General features: G+C 38.1%; 2 protein-coding genes and 1 long non-coding RNA gene across 5 annotated transcripts in view; 2 read left to right on the top strand and 1 right to left on the bottom strand.

Moving 5' to 3' along the window:
* Positions 1–2,352, top strand: part of CENPE (centromere protein E) — a 38,484-nt gene extending 36,132 nt beyond the window's left edge. For all 3 annotated transcript variants that reach the window (XM_064710900.1, XM_064710901.1, XM_064710899.1), the window contains 2 exons: positions 339–601; positions 1,410–2,352. In XM_064710900.1, the coding sequence (XP_064566970.1) occupies positions 339–601; positions 1,410–1,507 (361 nt within the window). In that variant the 3' untranslated portion in view covers positions 1,508–2,352. The remainder of the gene's footprint in view (positions 1–338; positions 602–1,409) is intronic.
* The window catches only part of LOC135446705 (uncharacterized), a 43,602-nt gene that overhangs the window by 22,692 nt on the left and 3,617 nt on the right, over positions 1–17,293 (bottom strand). The window lies entirely within an intron of this gene.
* Positions 4,108–16,447, top strand: BDH2 (3-hydroxybutyrate dehydrogenase 2). The gene is made up of 10 exons (XM_064710907.1): positions 4,108–4,191; positions 5,530–5,610; positions 7,089–7,167; positions 9,089–9,185; positions 9,713–9,821; positions 10,960–11,020; positions 11,724–11,837; positions 12,351–12,409; positions 13,119–13,211; positions 14,407–16,447. The coding sequence occupies exons 2-10, from the start codon at positions 5,539–5,541 to the stop codon at positions 14,458–14,460; spliced, it is 738 nt and encodes a 245-aa protein (XP_064566977.1). The 5' UTR covers positions 4,108–4,191; positions 5,530–5,538; the 3' UTR covers positions 14,461–16,447.

Here is a 17,293-nt window from a genome sequence, read left to right as displayed (position 1 = left end):
CTATAGAAATGAGTAACCCTTGATTTTAGATTTCACATCATGAACTTTTATTTAAAGCTAGTGTTTTATGGCTTATAAAGCCATAGAGGCCTTTTGAACTTTAAATTGCTTACTTTCTTAAGAATCTTTTAAATTATGGAAGCTACAGTTGAATTGTACATTGGAAGGAATTTCAGTTTAAAAAAAATCCTCTGAAATCAAGATACACAACTATTATACTGCTATGTCTGTCACACATCATCTGAAAATACAGGAACTCTCTGTTCTTCAGGAATTTTTTCTTAAAGAAATTGCTTTAAACTTTTCTTAATTGAATGCTGGGGTTCTTTTCTTTGCAGTGAAGAACTTCAACTGAAAGAAGAAGTCAGGAAATGGAAAGAAAGAGCACTAAAATGGAGAGAAAAATCCTCAAGAGAAACTACTCGAGAGACAATACCAAAGTCTCCTAAGAAGACAGTGTCATACTTCTTTAAAGAGCAAACACCTTCACCCTGCAAGGAAACTGTTTCTCAGGAAACAGTGACTCAGGACCTACCAAAACCTCTAAATCCGACTCGTCCGACAAATTTCTTTGATAATTCCAACTTGGGTGTGCTAACAGGTACGTAACACAGTGGTAGTGTCCTATAAGATTTGAAGATGCAAAATGTAAGGGATGGCCTGAGATCTGAAACTTGCATGGTAACAGTGTTCCTGAATGGTTTGTCATATGACTGTTGAAAAGCAGACCATCTGAGCTGTGAAGCTTCTGTATGCTCTAGACAATCAAAATACCAAAATGAATCCTTCGCCTGCCGAAGAATATACAAACCTTTTTTCCTTTTCTACAGTGGAAGTGTTGATGAGTGACTTTTAGAAGTGAATCAGCAAAATACTGTTATTAGATAACAGGTGCTCTAAAATGTTTTGCTTTTTTAACTTTGCTTAAGCACAGATTTCTGGTAAAACTATATAAAGTTAACTGGTTAGCTTTTTTCTGAAGTTTTTCAAGATGGTAGACTTTAGCCTTTGATGTTGCATTTGCTACTCTGCCTGGTCCCAGCTGCAATAATAGCTGTTTTGATGAGAACTTCTGTTCCTCAGCATCACTTCAGATTTCTTGTATCTGGCCTGATGACTTTTAGTGACCTTCTGCCCTCATGCTTCTCACAGCTTTCAGAAGGCCCCAGCAGACATGTTGAAGAGTAGCCAGGTTTTGAGGTATTAGTAGCAGGCTTCCAGAAAGAACATGACTCATTATTTGGTTTTGTGATGGCCACTTGGTAACAGCACAGCTTTCCTCACAACACAAAGCTCCCCAGAGGGAAGTTTGCATAGCTGACAGACAAAACACTGATCAAGATTAAATCACTGTACTCCTGCTGCTTGTCTAACTAAGAAAGGCTTTAATGTTCTTGTCTTCTGTACAGATACACGACCTGAGGGCAGAGAGTCCACAGAAGAACATCTGAGGCACTTCTTTGGGACTCCAGGCAGAGATAAAGCCCCTGACTGCAAAACCCAGTAAAGATGCTCTGTTATAAGCTGCCCTTACAGTGCCTACAGCCAGGATCTGCATATACAAAAGAAAATTGCTTCAGGTTAAAAACCATCAGCTGCTTCCATCTTTGCTGTCTTGGAGTTTCTACTTCTCACAGCTGGGAAAGCTGGAATATGAGGACAAAGATGGAAAACCAGATGTTTCCCCGCAACCTGCTAAGCTGCTGATGTTCTACTTTGGCGTTTTGGTGTGGATTTTTTTAATAGGAAAGGGAAGCTAATGTATTGAAAAAAAAAGGGAAAAGGAATGGATCACAAACTAATCTACTGTGAAACTTCTCAGTCTCAAAGTTTTCATTCTGTCATTCCTAAACCAGCCCTTTTCTGAGGTGTTGACATTTCTATCTTCAGAGTGCTGTTGACTTGGCAAGAAATATTCTTTGTTTCTTAGCATGTGGTTTTTATACCATATATTCTTTGGGCCAAGAAAAACCGCGTTTTCACAACAATCTTGACTTCTTAGGTCACTGCAACCGAAGTTACTGATCTTGTGTTTGTAGAGCACACAATCAAGGGTTTCTCTTAAACTCCTTAAAAGTTTCTGCAGCTCAGCCAATTATGGTTTAGTGAGTAACTTTGAATTTTGCATCATTTTTCAATATACCTGTCTGACGTTGTCTAATTGCACTTTTTTAAAATAGGAAGCAATGGACTGCGCACTTTTCCTTCTCTAGTGAAGGGAAAACAAACCAGATCATTGGGGCAAGATGGACTCTTATTAACCTACTTATCTGTATTGTGAGACCTACATTTTGTATGTTTTATATATGAAATTTTGACTTGACAATAAAGTTTGTGTTAAATATGTAAAAATGGTTTTGCTGTTCACTTGTGCTATGATCCAGGGATGCTGACTGCAACATTGTGTCTAAATGTTACCAAATTAGTCTTTTATACTGATTTCATCACTTCCATTATTATTCTTCTTCTTGTCTCCATCCTCTGTAACCTTCTGCTGTAATTACTTGTGCAGAAATTTACTATTGTCAAAGTTTTATTTAATTCTTTGGGTCTATCAGAAAATGGTTGAAATCTAAAATATAGATCCTCCTCTCTTTCCTGCCTCCATTACCAACTAAATAGGAATTGGCCACTCAGAACCTGTGATCAACTCCATTAAGGATAAAATCATTACCATGAGATGAAAGTCATACCCTAAGGAAGTTACCTGCATCAAAAGCATCATCCTTATTTTATAGGAATAAATCTCTGTGATGCTAGGTCCTGTTAGGATCACCCAAACTGACAAGCAGATGGCTCCACTGCCATGTTCCTGAGCATTCAGCAGTTACTGGAACTGGAGGAGGCACGCAAGGATTCTATACCTGATGGAGGCACTTCTTTGGTAAAGAATCAACCTTCTATTTACTTTGAATGGCTGAAAACTGCCAACTACTGTACCTGTAAGCTGCAAGGATTTATCTATCTCTAGCCTGGAATGTGTTTTGGAAAGCTTTTAAAGGCATGATGATATACAGGTTCCAAATACCATTACAGAGTCGGGCACTGCAATGTCTTATTTCTGACCACAGCCACAGGTATTTATTTTCTGACAGGGATAAGGATAAATGCAAAGTGCTGGTAGGTCTGTGGTGGTTTCTTTTTTGAGATTGGTTGTAAGTTTTCTGGGTTTGTTTTGGGATTTTTTTTTTTTTTTTTTGATTTGTTACTCTTTTTTTCCTACTATGATGAACGAGATTTCCTTTGGCCACCAGCATTTTGTTGTTCTAATAAATGAATTAGACTGATATTTTTTCTTCCAGAATTGGGAAAGAAGGTGTATACATATATCTACCTCTTCTATATACAATTTCCATTGGTTTTTTTGTTAATTATTACTTGCTTGAAACAACTAGGTTTGGTGATTTTTCTGGTGATTGAACTAAAAAAAGCAGAAACTTATTGCAACAGGTGGCAAAAGCTTAGGGGCATAAGGATAAGTGCTTTTAGCAAATTGAGTCATTACAGGTTTTGTTTACTGGGGAGCTGATTTAGAAAGCTTTAAAAAGAAAGAAAACCTTAGCAGAAACACAGGATAAACTGAACTTTTGTGTATGTGTCCCCCATTTTATCCACAGAAGTGGCTTTTCTGAGAACTAACTGATGTTTAGGCAGGACACCAAATTCCTTAATAATACTATCAGATAGCTTTAAGTCTGGGGTGAGCTTATAACTAAATTAGTTTGTTCTAGAATTTTTCAGTCTAATGACATTCATTCTGCTTTAATATATGCTAGTTAAACCACTAGAAACAAAAGATAAGTTGGCAAATCTCCAGTTTAACAACAATAAAAAAATAGTCACATAAGTTTTGTCCTGGTTTGGAATTTGATAATTTACATTGCAGAAAGACATTGCTTGGAAAAACAGGTTTGTGGCCTTTTGGTGGGAATCCTACTGATCTCTTGAATTCCCATTGTAAGAGTCAGCTAATGCTGGTGATACTTTTGTGTCCTTTCGTGTGCAGGAGAAAAATCACGCTTTTTTAAAATCCTCAGTTTCACTAGATGGCAGCATCTCAGTATTTCAACAGGAAATTACGTTCGTCCAGGTTGGACTACAAATCCCAAAAAGCACAGGGAAAAAAAATAATATAGAACTTCCTTTGGTACAAGGGTCGGTGAATATAGCAAAGCTGTTCTAGATCTCTTGGTGAGTGACTGTATTAATATTTATTTGAAAAGGCTTCATAGAATCAGTATGGCAAATGTTCATAAAACATGACAGATTGAAAAATGTATTTATAATGCATTTTGCTTCCCACGTGTTAAGGCATTTTGGGGAAGTACTTGAACTGGTCCAGGTGGCTTTTGGAAAGAAAAAAAATTCTTCCCTTACGTTGCTTCAGAAGTCTCTTTTGTTGAATGTGTAACCTTCAGGAAACAGTTTTGGTGCAATTTTGTTAGGAAAAACATCTAACAATACAGAATTTCTGATCAAAATAAAAGAATAATTTATTCAAAAAGTAGGACACTAAATTTGACTCCGTAATCTGAGTCACAGCATGGATTTGAACATCTCTAGAGGACAGCACTGGCTGCTAACATAGGGAAGATTATGGTACCTTTATTTTAATTTCCCAGTGAAGTACTTGATGTGTTGGATTTGTGTGTATATTTAAGGACTTTGTTCTTATGACACCTTTCTACACCCATATCTACATAGACGAAGTTGCTTGGAGGAGTATGAGAATGCAGCAGTTCAGCTTATGGGGAACCCAATTAACAAACTCCAGATATTTCACTGTGACTAGAACACAGGGACCTCACTTTTTAGGAAGCTCTTTGAGATTTGGTATTTGTTTTCACTGGTTTGCCTGCATTTTTGTATGCTGTATTTCGTTAAACCTAACACAGCACTTAAACAAGGCTGTATTTTGCCTTTTGGCTGCTCCACCTAGGCTACCTAGAGGTTCCCTACTGCCCCAGGCACACTCAGTATTCCCTGAGAACAGGGAACAAGAGGCAAGACTGGGGGCTTCATTCCCTCACAGTTTGCTGCTTCACTGGGACTGGGAGCCTGCTGTGCTGGAGGATTCCTAAGACAACTGAGGGCAGATTCCAAGGCCAGGGCATTGTGTGGGATGTATTGCAGTCTAGGACATGGAAAAGTTTGTAGAGAAACAGAAGACAGACCTGCTTTCTGAGAATACCACAGATAGTGGAAACTCTAGATTATCAATTATTGTACTGCTTTTTTTTTTTTGCCTGTTTAAGAAAAAATAAAATCAAAATTCTTTTATAATGAAGCTTAACTTCTGAGCTCAAATGCCTTTTGACTTCTTGAGGCCCTTTACGTACTACTAAAGAAAAGAAAAAGATGGGGCAGCCCTGCCTCTCAGAACTCTGGAAAACTGAGGGCCACAGGACAGTTGTGATGGCAGAGGTACACCCTGGATCGTGTCTAGTTTTGGGAATGTTTGCATCTGATTCCGGGTGAGGGGGGGATGGTGTTGCCTTGTTTGCTGAATTTCTGTTCATTCCCGCGCAGGTCAGCGCCATGGGGCGGCTGGATGGGAAGATCATCCTGCTGTCTGCAGCAGCACAGGGCATTGGCCGAGCAGCTGCTATTGTAAGTTGGAAAATGTTTGTTCTGCTGGGCCTGTGCAAGGTCTCTCATTCTAGCTTGTCCAGTGACACCTGCACCAAACCAGTTCTTGAATTAATAAACCACAGATGATGCTAGAAGCACACAGTGAAAAAATCTGGGAATAATGTAGCCACTATGCTGTATCATGCAGGCTTTGTGCTGTTTCAATTTATGAAAATCTTCAGCTCTGAGTGGAGATGTTAGACAAGGATAAGAACCAGATTTGAGGACAATATATGGTTGGTACTGCCTGTACCTTTTATTCAACATCTCTGTTGCTTTGTTCTGGAAGAAAATAGAGATGATAGAGGGAATATTTCCTGGTCTAAGGCTGGATACTGTGAGTATCTCTTACAGTAAAGCCAAGGTATTTTACCTATATTCATGACTGACAAAACCAAGTTCACATGATACTAGCACATTGTTCACAATGAGCAACTGTAAGAAACCCTTTACGAATTTTGTTTGATTACTGATAAACAGAATTTAAGGTATGTATTAACTTTCCAGTTAGCTTATAACTCCTTTTGACCAGTTCTTCTCCTGCTACTTCCCTTTTCCATGGCAAATAAAAAACCCAGTAGAATTATCTTGTTATCTCTCTAATGTAATTAACAGCTCAGGAAAAGCTCCTGTAGCATTTTGACCAGACTGGTTAGTTTCTCATTAGTGTGGCTGAGAACACAGAAGACTGCTGATCTTGGCTCTTACATGAATCACTCAGTCCAAGGAGCAGGTAATCCTCCTGATGGCTTCACTTTGTAAATAGCCAACCAACCATGGAAAGCTGGTATGGTTAATGTCACTGTCCTCTTAAGTTGCACTTGGGACACCTATTTTGAAGATAAGGGGCTACAGTCCAAGATATCAGAATACTTTTGACAGACTTTTACTTCCTTAGCTGTTGATTTATCAGTAATCACAATAAAAAGAGGCTTTTGAGGAGTCTGTTAAGAATGAAGGAGTGTCTCTGGTTAAATATCAAAAGTCATGCTGCTCTTAATATTGTTCTATTCCAATTACTTGGATACAAAGGATTTTGTTTTAAAAATCCTGGTTTATGACTTCTGCCTTTACCTGTCAAATTTTGTAACATTTTAATCTAACAATGGATTTAAATTAGATTTAAATCTAACAATACAGACAGTTCTAGCCCCATTGCTCACTACTGCAGCTAATAAGGGCAATAATAATTTCCATTATCTCAGTCGGGTTACTGTTCTTATACTTTGTTTATGGATTCCTTCCTTTAGGGAAAACACCTTAAATCTGTCTTATCAGACAAAGTTAAATAGTTGTCTGCAACTCCCTGATATGCCCAGAATGAAAACTTAAGAGATCAGCTGCTTTCAGCTTGGCTTGGCTCCTATTTCAAGCCAAAAAGCACCTGAAAAGAAAACAGATTTTATTTCTGGTATGACCTGGAATATCTAAATATAAACTGTTTCTGTATTCTCCAGGCTTTTGCTAAAGAAGGAGCCAAAGTCATTGCTACAGACATCAATGAGTCTAAGCTGCAAGAACTGGGGAAATATCCAGGTAAATGGCCCTACATCAGGCATTAGTTCAGCTCTTAAAGTTTTGTGTAGGCTGTCTGAGATACATTCTGAGGATAGGAAAGCTTGAAAAAGACAGGAAAAAAGAAAACCAGACTAATTCTTCTGATGTTTGCATTGCTTTATGCTGTGGTATAAAAGAACAGAGATTTGCCATGTAAAATATTGCAACGTCAGCGTATCAGAGTATTATTCCAGAGTAGACATGTGGAATAACTGATTTTCTTGTGTCACAGAAGAAGTTGATGTTTGCTGGAACAGCACCCATTTCAGTTACCTTTTGCCTTCACTAGGCTAATTATCAAGTGCATCACTCTGGAAGGCACGGGATGTTTTTTTCTCTGATCAAGAGAACATCCCACTATACAAAAAGGTAAACCTAGTGTCTTGCATTTCTATGGTCCATACTTGGCTTGTCCTTTTAATGCATTCCTTATTGTCCTATAGAATCCATATGTCTTCAGAAACGTAATTCTAGCAACACTAGATATGCCTATTCTGTGGTATAAATGTTCAGGCCTGAAGGTTGTTTTTGTACTGCCACCACAGGAACATGCTTCAAGGAGCAGGTTTTGCACAGGTGTGTTTCTAATCACAAGTGGGATAGTAGGTTAAAAAGTATTTTTTCAATATTGAAATAAAAATAAGACTTGGGTATAGTTCACAGCTGACAATGCTTCTAACTTGATTTGAGAAAAGAAAGTGGATTTAAAGAATTCCTACTAAGGGCTGATAGTAAAATACACAAAACCACAGCTGGCACAACTTTTAGCATGACTATCAGGCTCTGCCAACTGCAGCTCACACCAAGAAATCCCTTTGTAATTTTTTGGGAACTTGAGGGCTTTTCAGGTTCCTTCTGAGGGTATTTGGGAAAATGTTACATTTTTTTCCTCTGCTAGTATGCTCACAAGGAAAGAAATAATTTTCCATATACTCAGAGCCATTCCCATCCTTTAGACATAAGATTAGTCAGTCTGTAATTCATCAAGACTTGGCACTTTGAGGTCTTTGAATTTTATCCAGGAGAGGTAATTCCAATGTGATGTTAATCACCAGCCTGTAATCTGATCAAATGCACAAATCTCTTCAAAAGTGTCTCTACATTTAACTAAGGCACAGAAAGCCTTTTCATGGAAACCAAAGCTTGGTGCTTTGGTTTCAAAAAAACCCAGGGTTTTATCCATTTCAACTCAAATTCTCCTTTGACAATACTCAGAGAGTATTTACAGCTTTACAGAGAGCTTTACAGTATTTCATGGAATCCTATCTGTTGGGTTAGACTTTGGGAGGCCATGCAGTTCCATCTAGTGCTCAAAGTGGCACTGGTTAGAGCAGCTTGCTCAGGGCTATGTTTAATTAAGTTCTGAACATCTCTAAGGATGGAGTTTCATCTGCAGGACCCTGTTCCAGTGTGACTGCCCTCATGATTTTAATTGTTTACGCAATATAATTTTTAATTATTAATTAAATTATATAAAGCTCATTTATAATATCATCAACTACACATGAGAATGTGGCATGTAGTGAGACTGGAAGACACATATAACTAGTTCCAGGTGTTATTCTATGATAATGAGTGTGAAAGTTTATTATGATTATGTAAGTTCTCTAATTCTTCTGTGTGAGACTATAGTGCAATTCAAACTTCTTTGGAATGTTTTTATAGTAAGTTAAGCTAGCTCATCTGCTTGTCATGCTGTATAACAATTAAAACAGTTGATAATTTTCATTCTCTCCTGAAATTTTAAATAGCATCATATGCTGTCCCAGATTAACTTAATCTGCTGCACTAACTTAATCATTGAGTGAATTGAATTTTAAGTGCTACCCTCAGCACATCAGAAAAACACTCAGCTAATCCTCAATGAAATACATTGAAGTAAATGCTATGTTTTTTCTAGGCATTCAGATACGCGTTCTGGATGTCACCAAAAAGGAGCAGATAGAAAATCTGGCCAAGGAGATTGAAAAGATTGATGTCCTCTGTAACATTGCAGGGTAACCAGAATCTCTTTGCTACTACTGTTTTTCCAGTTTTCCCTGTCCTCCAGAACTACTTTCTATTACTTCAATGCATTTTATTTGTTATGTTTTAATGGATTTTTAATCTTAATAGAAACCTCCATGTATTTCCATCAAAACAGAACTTTTTTTGCACAGCCACATAACCCAGGCCAAGACAGAACAGCTCTGGAACTTGTGTTTTCCTCACTCTATGGGTACCCTGTACTGATGGCTTTGGCCCTTCCAGCACAACAGTGAACAAAAAGCCTGACAGTCTGCCAGTGCTTTTTTTCTTTCTTTTTTTTTTTTTTTTTGGTTCTTCTGTTGCCAATCATTTTGTTGCACATATTGAGTCTGCTTTGTGTCCTTGATGTTTATCAGAAGAAATACACTGCTGCTTGCATTCTTCAAAGGAGCTCTCTTTAAGGATTGGAGAAGTTAATTGCTACAAAGCAGCAGTGGAAAAAGAGTCACAGAAATGTAAGCCACAGACAGTAATCCACTTCATGCACTCATTCTAGGTTTGTTCATCATGGAACCATTCTGGAGTGTGAGGAGCAAGACTGGGACTTCACGATGAACCTCAATGTTCGCAGCATGTACCTGATGATCAAGACATTCCTCCCCAAGGCAAGGCTTGGCTGCCCATGACTTTCAGTCTCTGCTGCCTTGTTTAAAGTGTGACAGATCAGAGTTGCTGCCACTGTGGCAGTGTACAAAATACAAACGTGCCACTTTGGATAGGGGGCCCTTAGAGTATAATAATCCTACTATTAAACATTCTCTTCATTGCATAGTATTTCAAGTAGACAATTTATTTAAAGGATGTGGTAGAGAAGATTTATCTGGGGAGTTGGCATATGTAAACTAGCTAAAATACTTCAGACTTTATGCAGAGCAGTGATGGAGTCATTGCAATACAGTGCTAATGTATTCTACTAAAGCACACAGCTGCACAATACCACTGCTACAAAGTATTAATAAATCATCTATATTAATATGAATTTTGTACAGCTCTGGAGACTATCTTGTGAAAAAATTCAGGGATACTGATTAGAGCACAGCAGCTCCAAGATGCTTCTCGGTTTTTCCATAATCAGTAGGTTTGGGTCTACAAAACCTTGTGGACTGAATAAGGTGTTTGCATTCCCAGAAATGCAAAGGCCAGATTTGAAAGCTGTGACTATGACTGGATGACAAATACTATTTTCAGTATTCTTCCAGTTCTTTTTGCTTGGTTGGTTTGATTTTTAGTTTGTTTGGGGGTGGTTTTTTTCTTAGCTGAACTTAATTTTCAAAGTTTGGGGGTTTTTAAGAACGTCAGGCATATCAGATTTTAGGATGCCTAAAAAGGTAGTAACTTGAAGAAAATTACAATTCATAGATGCTAGAGTGTTGTGCTTTAGTCTTCTCCAAAACAAGAAGAGTTTGAGTGGGATCGGTGAGTTGCTGCATTGGTAGATGGTATGGGCAGATGTCTGTGTGGTGTAACTTCCTCTCGTGACAGAGGGCAATGACTGAGAGGTGGCAACCTAGGAAAAAATTCTTTCCTGGCATAGTGTTCAATCCTGACATGGCTCAGGGGAACTGAGGGAGAATTTCAGACTCTGCTTTACTGCTTCAGTCAATGGCACCTACCCATGCCAACTGAGCTTTACTGCCCTGTGTATCAAGTAGGGCTGTTCTGTGTGTTGCTGTGGGCTGTTTTGCTGAACCTGCAGATGACAAAACAGTTTGCATTTGAGTGACATAAGTACTCTCTTTGCAGATGCTTAAACAGAAATCTGGAAATATTATAAACATGTCTTCTGTGGCATCCAGCATCAAAGGTCAGTAGCTTGCTAGAGTTCCTTATGTAAATCCTTATATAAATGTGTAAATTTATATAGAATTCCTTGTATAAATAAAGGTGATGGATATACAATATAAATATTGTGCCACCTTGAACTTAGAGGACATTCTAAATTCAAAGCTATTTCTAAATGCTGTGGAGGGATCAGTTAGGGGAAAAAAAGGGAACACATTCAACTCAAACATAAATGCAAGGAGACAGATAGAAAATTGTAGACACATCAAGATCCTTACCTCTGAGCTTTTTTAATATTTTGTAGCATTCTTTTTACCAGTATGTATTAACTAAAAAGGTATTACTTCCAGTGATATCTTGGTAGATATGTTCTTCAGAGATATAATAAAGAAATTACAATTACATAAGTGCTGTAACTATGCTTTCAAAAGAAGCCTGATCCTGACTAACAGATGGATTTCTACTGTTCCTAAATCTTTGCTGCTTGTTACATTTTCTAGACAATTCCCCAAGCTTGCACTATTGAAAGATTGTGTGCTTTCCTCTGGTGTATACCTGAGTGGAATTCTGGCAGTTGGCATTCCAGCTAGCCTGCCCTTATGGAGAGGCTACAGCTGCTACAGGAAATCTGGAGTCCAGAAAGCAGGTGTATATTGAACAATCTTGGCTCTTTTTTTCCTTTAAAACTCTCTTTCTGTGCTGCCTTGACATGGACCTTGTGTTAGGAGTTGTGAACAGGTGTGCCTACAGTACCTCAAAGGCAGCAGTTATTGGGCTGACAAAGGCTGTGGCTGCTGATTTCATTGAGCAAGGCATCAGATGCAACTGCGTGTGTCCTGGTAAGTGTTCTTACATTATCCTGTGATCCAGGAGCAGATGCTAGAAGGCCAGATTGAGTCTGACTTTTTTTAACAAAGAATAGACTTGGAAGTGGTAACTGAAGTTACCAGCAGGGGCAGGCTTGAAAGGCTTAATATAGAAAAGTTGTTGTTCTGTGGTTAAACTGGATGTTTAGTCTGATTAAGCTAGTATCTGCACTTTACACATACATTACACAGTAATTGAATGGTTCTTTTCAAAGATGCAGTCTCAGAAGTTAGAAGCAAGCAAGAGCTACCTAACAGTCTGACCATTGTTTAACCATACAAAAAATATTGAAACTAATTCTCAAACCTCTTGCCTTGTACAGAAATTTGAAAACTCTGTGCTCAGTTGGTGGCTTTGTAGTCTTTCTCCTGAATTATATTGCAAAGTTAAACATAGGTGTTAAGACATACAAATAGAACAAATAAACTTTTGTTGTGATTGCGGATGCAGTTGATTTTTAACACTGAATTTAAAATTTTGCTTAGGAACTGTTGACACACCATCTTTACAGGAAAGAATCCAAGCCCGGCCTAACCCGGAACAGGTGAGAAAGCAATTTATTAGCTTGGTCACATGTATATATGTTTAACTCTTTTAAAAACGAATATATAGTTGCACTTCTGCCCATATTCAAGAATGTCCTCAACTTCAGAGTATTGTGGATAACTTAACATTGCTGTCTCCTTTGAAAGTGTGGTCAGCTTGAACTTGAGACAGAAGCCTTACAGCCAGACCAGAACTGAAGCCTCAGAAGGACAATATTGTTAGTGAATGCACAGGGGCTCTCATCCAGGGAAGCAACTTGAAGTGTTGGTTACAGTATCCAGTGCAAAAGAAGAGGAAATTTTCTATTGTGGCATGTGTCAGCCACAAGGAAGTGCAAAAACAGCACAGACAGAGGATTCTGGCCTATGCATTTCCCACATTATTTGGGATGCTTAACCATCATTATTAGATAATGCTAAGTTCTCATTTGAAGGACATGGGAATATCTGCCACCAAAGGAAGAAGGATTTTATGTTGGCTTTATTCTAGAATCAGAGATTTAGCTGCTTTCTAAAAGTCTCCTTATGTTTTTCAACCTGAAATTCATATCCCTGTTGATTTTATGTTTTTCCAGCTTTAATTCCCTACATAGTGCCCTAAAGGAAGTTATGACTAGAAGCCTGTTTCCAATACTGCTTTGTAGATGTCAGTAGGTAAAAATAATTGGGTTTTTATTTTTGATATCCCAAATGCTCTTGCATATCCAGGCACTGAAGGACTTTCTGGCCAGACAGAAGACTGGCAGGATGGCTACTGCGGAAGAAGTGGCCCATCTCTGTGTGTACCTGGCCTCTGATGAAGTAAGTATAGACAATGAAATGTCCTGTCACAGAATCCCATACTACTTTGTTATTCCCAGTAAAAAGGGTATTTGTTTCAGGATGATTCTCTTTGAGCTGGATTATAACAAAAATTAAAACCAAACTATGTTCTTGTACTGAGTTCATCCTGCAATACAAAAGGAGTTCTGAATGTTGACAGTGATTGCAAGGCATTATGTATTTGGTGCCATAGCCTGGTGATTGCATGTCACCTGAGCAAACTGACTGACCCCAGGTCATCCTGAATGGTGAACAAAATATGCTTGTCAGCTTTACCAAGCTTGCACCATGGCTAGATCATGTTTTAAGGAGGTAGAATTAGTAGAGCTGCTGGAGATTTTAGCTAATGCCCAGGGTGATTCTGCCATCCCAGCATAAGGAAAACAACAGACCCACTGTGGATGTTACACACCAGACTCCAGATGACCACTGCAAACAGCACCAACACTAATGAGCACACACCAGTGTTATTTCAACTGCTGTGATTTTACTGAGACTAGAAACTGGACTGGATTTGGCTGGACATGTCCAGCAGTCCTAATGTCCATGTCAAAATACTTCAGTGGATTTAGTTCAGTATTAATGTTGCTATCTGTCAGTAGTCTGTTTCTCAATTTCATCTTGGGTTTAGTATTTCCATAATGCTAATAATTTTTCCAGTCTGCTCACAGGGTTTTCAATGGTGTGTAAACAGAATTCCATTTTTTCAATATATTCAGAATGTTTCAGCAGTGACATAAGGAAGAATGTCAACAGTTCAGTTGCTTACCCCACTATCCATATAATCTAAGTTTTTAGTTAGGTCCCATTATAATTATTGGCTGACCTGATCAGTTTCTGCTCAGCTGAACAGACCTAATAACATCACAGTGTGAGGTATTTACTCCTGCAAGTAAGATATCTAAAGTCTAGCTTTTTTAAATTTGTGCTCCCAGGATGCATTCTCATCTTAATGCCTCTAGTAATACTTTTGCCACACTTCCTTGAATTAAGTAAAAGGCCTCAATTTCTGTTTGTTTCTATTTAGATATTATATTACTTACTGAGGTATTTTTGTAAAACAAAAAAAGTGTATAAAAATAAAGCATATTTTTTAATTTAAAGAAAGTGTTTCCCTGTAATTAATAGCCATGAAAAATTACTTGAAATCATTGTTTATTTTATGTAATTTCAGTCTGCCTATGTGACTGGTAATGAGCTAATCATCGATGGAGGATGGAGCTTGTGATTGACTCTACCTGCAAATGGAAATTCATGCTATGATGGGCAAAAAATGAGGATGGTGTTTCTTGCAAAGACTGAGATCATGCATGTAATGTCTTTCCAAACAAATTTGCTATTTCTAGATTGGTCTTACTGATTAACTTTTCCTTAAATAGAGAAATAGTGGAGTAAAACATACTTCATGTGGCTTCAATTTATGGCAGCTCCAAAACCATGAAAGAACAGCAGTTTAATGTTTAAGATTTCAGGAGGCCAAAAATACTATTCAAGTTCCAAAATCTGAGTTGTGTTTTAAGCAAAATCTGAGTGAAAGGAATTAACTATTATATTTAGTCTCATCTTACTAGGTATTTGGAAATTAAATACAGGTATTTGGAAATTAAATACCCACAAGAACAACTATGCAAGGGCAATACTCTAGCAGGTATGGATGGGGGTATATGTGAGAGGACTATTCTTAAAAATATGGGTGGCTTTTCATGAATATGCTTGACTTGAAGCACAAAAGCAAAAGGAGTGGATTTTACCACTCTAGATAGAGCCAATATATTTGTCTCCAAAATGTACTAAAGTACTAATGTACTAATATTGGACAAATTCTGTAAAATCTGTTGCTAGGTGCTACACTTTGGTGCTCTATGCCTTATTCTCAAGTACCAATAGAGCTCACACTAAAGCACAAGGCAAAATTTCTCTGAATAGGACTGTTTCCACAAGAGTATGTGCTGATGTTTTTATTGTGGTAGCACATGGTAGCTTGGATTCATGAAATAGAAACCTATTATTGTCAAGTTTCATACTCTGGGAAACAACATAGGTCCTGTCCCAGAGATCTAAGGCAATGAATAACCTGAATTCACAAAGCATTTGTTTTGCTAACATACTGCTTAAAACCAACATGAATTACATGGTCTGACTGTCAGGTTACCTTTAACATTTATCTAGTTCATAAATGCAACTCTATGTAATTTAATACATATCTTCACAAATATTATATACATATATATGTGAGGGAGCAATTAAGGACTAAATGCTACTTAATATGATTCATCAATAATCAAAGCACAGGAAAAATGTACAATGTTGTTTGTGTGTTTCTGTAACAACAACTGCCATGTTTATAAAATCATTGCTTAAGCTTTTCAATATCAGCTGAAACATTAATATAAATTACTTGATTTCAAAGATAATGAAACACGTCTAGTTAAAATCTTGCCTCTTATTTTAAAATCATTGTATGTAAATCTAGATTTTACTAATGAGAAAAATATTATGAATATTGCCTTCACTGGGCTCATTATGGGCTTAACGTTTACCTCCGACCTTCTGTAGTTTGTTTATGGGGTTTTAGAGAATCTAATATTTCAATCAAGTGACCCTGGCAGCCAAGCAGGATCAAGTTGGGGCACAAATCCAAAATGGCTCCAAAAATGTTCACTGACATAAACACAAAATATTAAAAATTAAGGCTTGCAGGACACAATTTCAATGGTTTCAGAGTTTAATATGAAGGCCTAAGTCCTTTTGTAGTAGGTGCATAAGGCTTACCTTGAAAAGAGAATTTCCCCTTTGCAGTAACACAGGGACGTGTACTGTGTATTCTGAAAATATAATTAAGAATAGGAGAGAAAATTCATTATACTTATTGCACACTGACCATCCTTACTTGATGTTTCTAAACTCACTTAAAATTGTAGCTCAAAAATGGCTGCTGCTGCTGCTGTTGTTGTCCAAGTACTTTGCAAGAAAATAAGTACCACTTGCCTTTAAATTGCACTAAAAGGCACAAAAGAGTTTTTTTCGTGGTAGGCCAAAAATCTGGTGGACCAGAAAAGTACGAATCAGCAGAGCTTGCTGCCTCTTGCCTTATTAGCAGTGCTTTTCATGGAGGTGTTAACAGTTGCAACTCTGAAATGTGTTCCAATGTCATGAGGTTTTTCAGCAGACTTGCAGGAATTATTAAAGGAAAATGCTTCTTAATGCTCTCATGACCTAATTCCCTGGTCTGTTTTTAATGGAACTGGGTAATTCTCTTTGTTTTCCTTCCACCCTAGTGATAATATAAAGAGGCTTTTTGACTTTTCAGATTCTAGGTCAAACTTTTTTCTTGTGAGGGTGGGAGAAACAGACTTCCCTAATTCTGAGTCCTTCTGGAAAATTTAATCTGATCAAAAAATGCTTTCATTTTCTCTTGGATTTGTAGTCAGCTTAGTTCTGTGTTATGATACCAGGAGCAAACTAGCAACATGTGGCATTTGACTCTGCTTTCACATGGACTGAGTGCAGCTTGCTAATTCAGGGTTGAGAAAAAGAGAAGGTCTGAGAGAACATCTCAGGTCTGAGAGAACATCTCGTTACCTCATGTGCACTTACAAATGGCATGGATGAACTTGCTTAAAGAAGTCAAAATGCCAGGATGGGAACAACATAAATATGCAAGTTGTGTTTGTTTGGGGTGGTTTTGGGGATTGGTTGGTTGGGTGGGTTTTTTCTTTTAAATCTCCTCCCTGCCCCAGTGCATTTTGTCTGTGTACACCCAGAGCAGAATCAGCAACAGCTCCTTACCCTTTCCTTGCACCTCATCTCCAACCTCTCCAGTGCTGAAGTCTGGTTAAAAGACGGTGTGTAGCTTCTCTCTGCATCTTCCCACAGCCACGGGAAAGGCAGCACAAGAAAGCCTTTTTCGTGTGTAGCAGATGCAGTGAATTTCATGGGGGACTGGCTACAAAAGAGACAAGAATCTTCCTCCTGGGTGCCCTGACGGCTACCCAGTGCCTTGGATGGACTCAGGACCGGTCCCATCGCTCTCGCCAACCTGACAGCTCGCACCGTGGCCC

Source organism: Zonotrichia leucophrys, chromosome 4 (genome assembly GCF_028769735.1).
Source record: "Zonotrichia leucophrys gambelii isolate GWCS_2022_RI chromosome 4, RI_Zleu_2.0, whole genome shotgun sequence".
NCBI lineage: Eukaryota > Metazoa > Chordata > Aves > Passeriformes > Passerellidae > Zonotrichia > Zonotrichia leucophrys.
The sequence above is the reverse complement of the archived record's forward strand: the minus strand, read 5'-3'. Positions and strand labels throughout refer to the sequence as shown.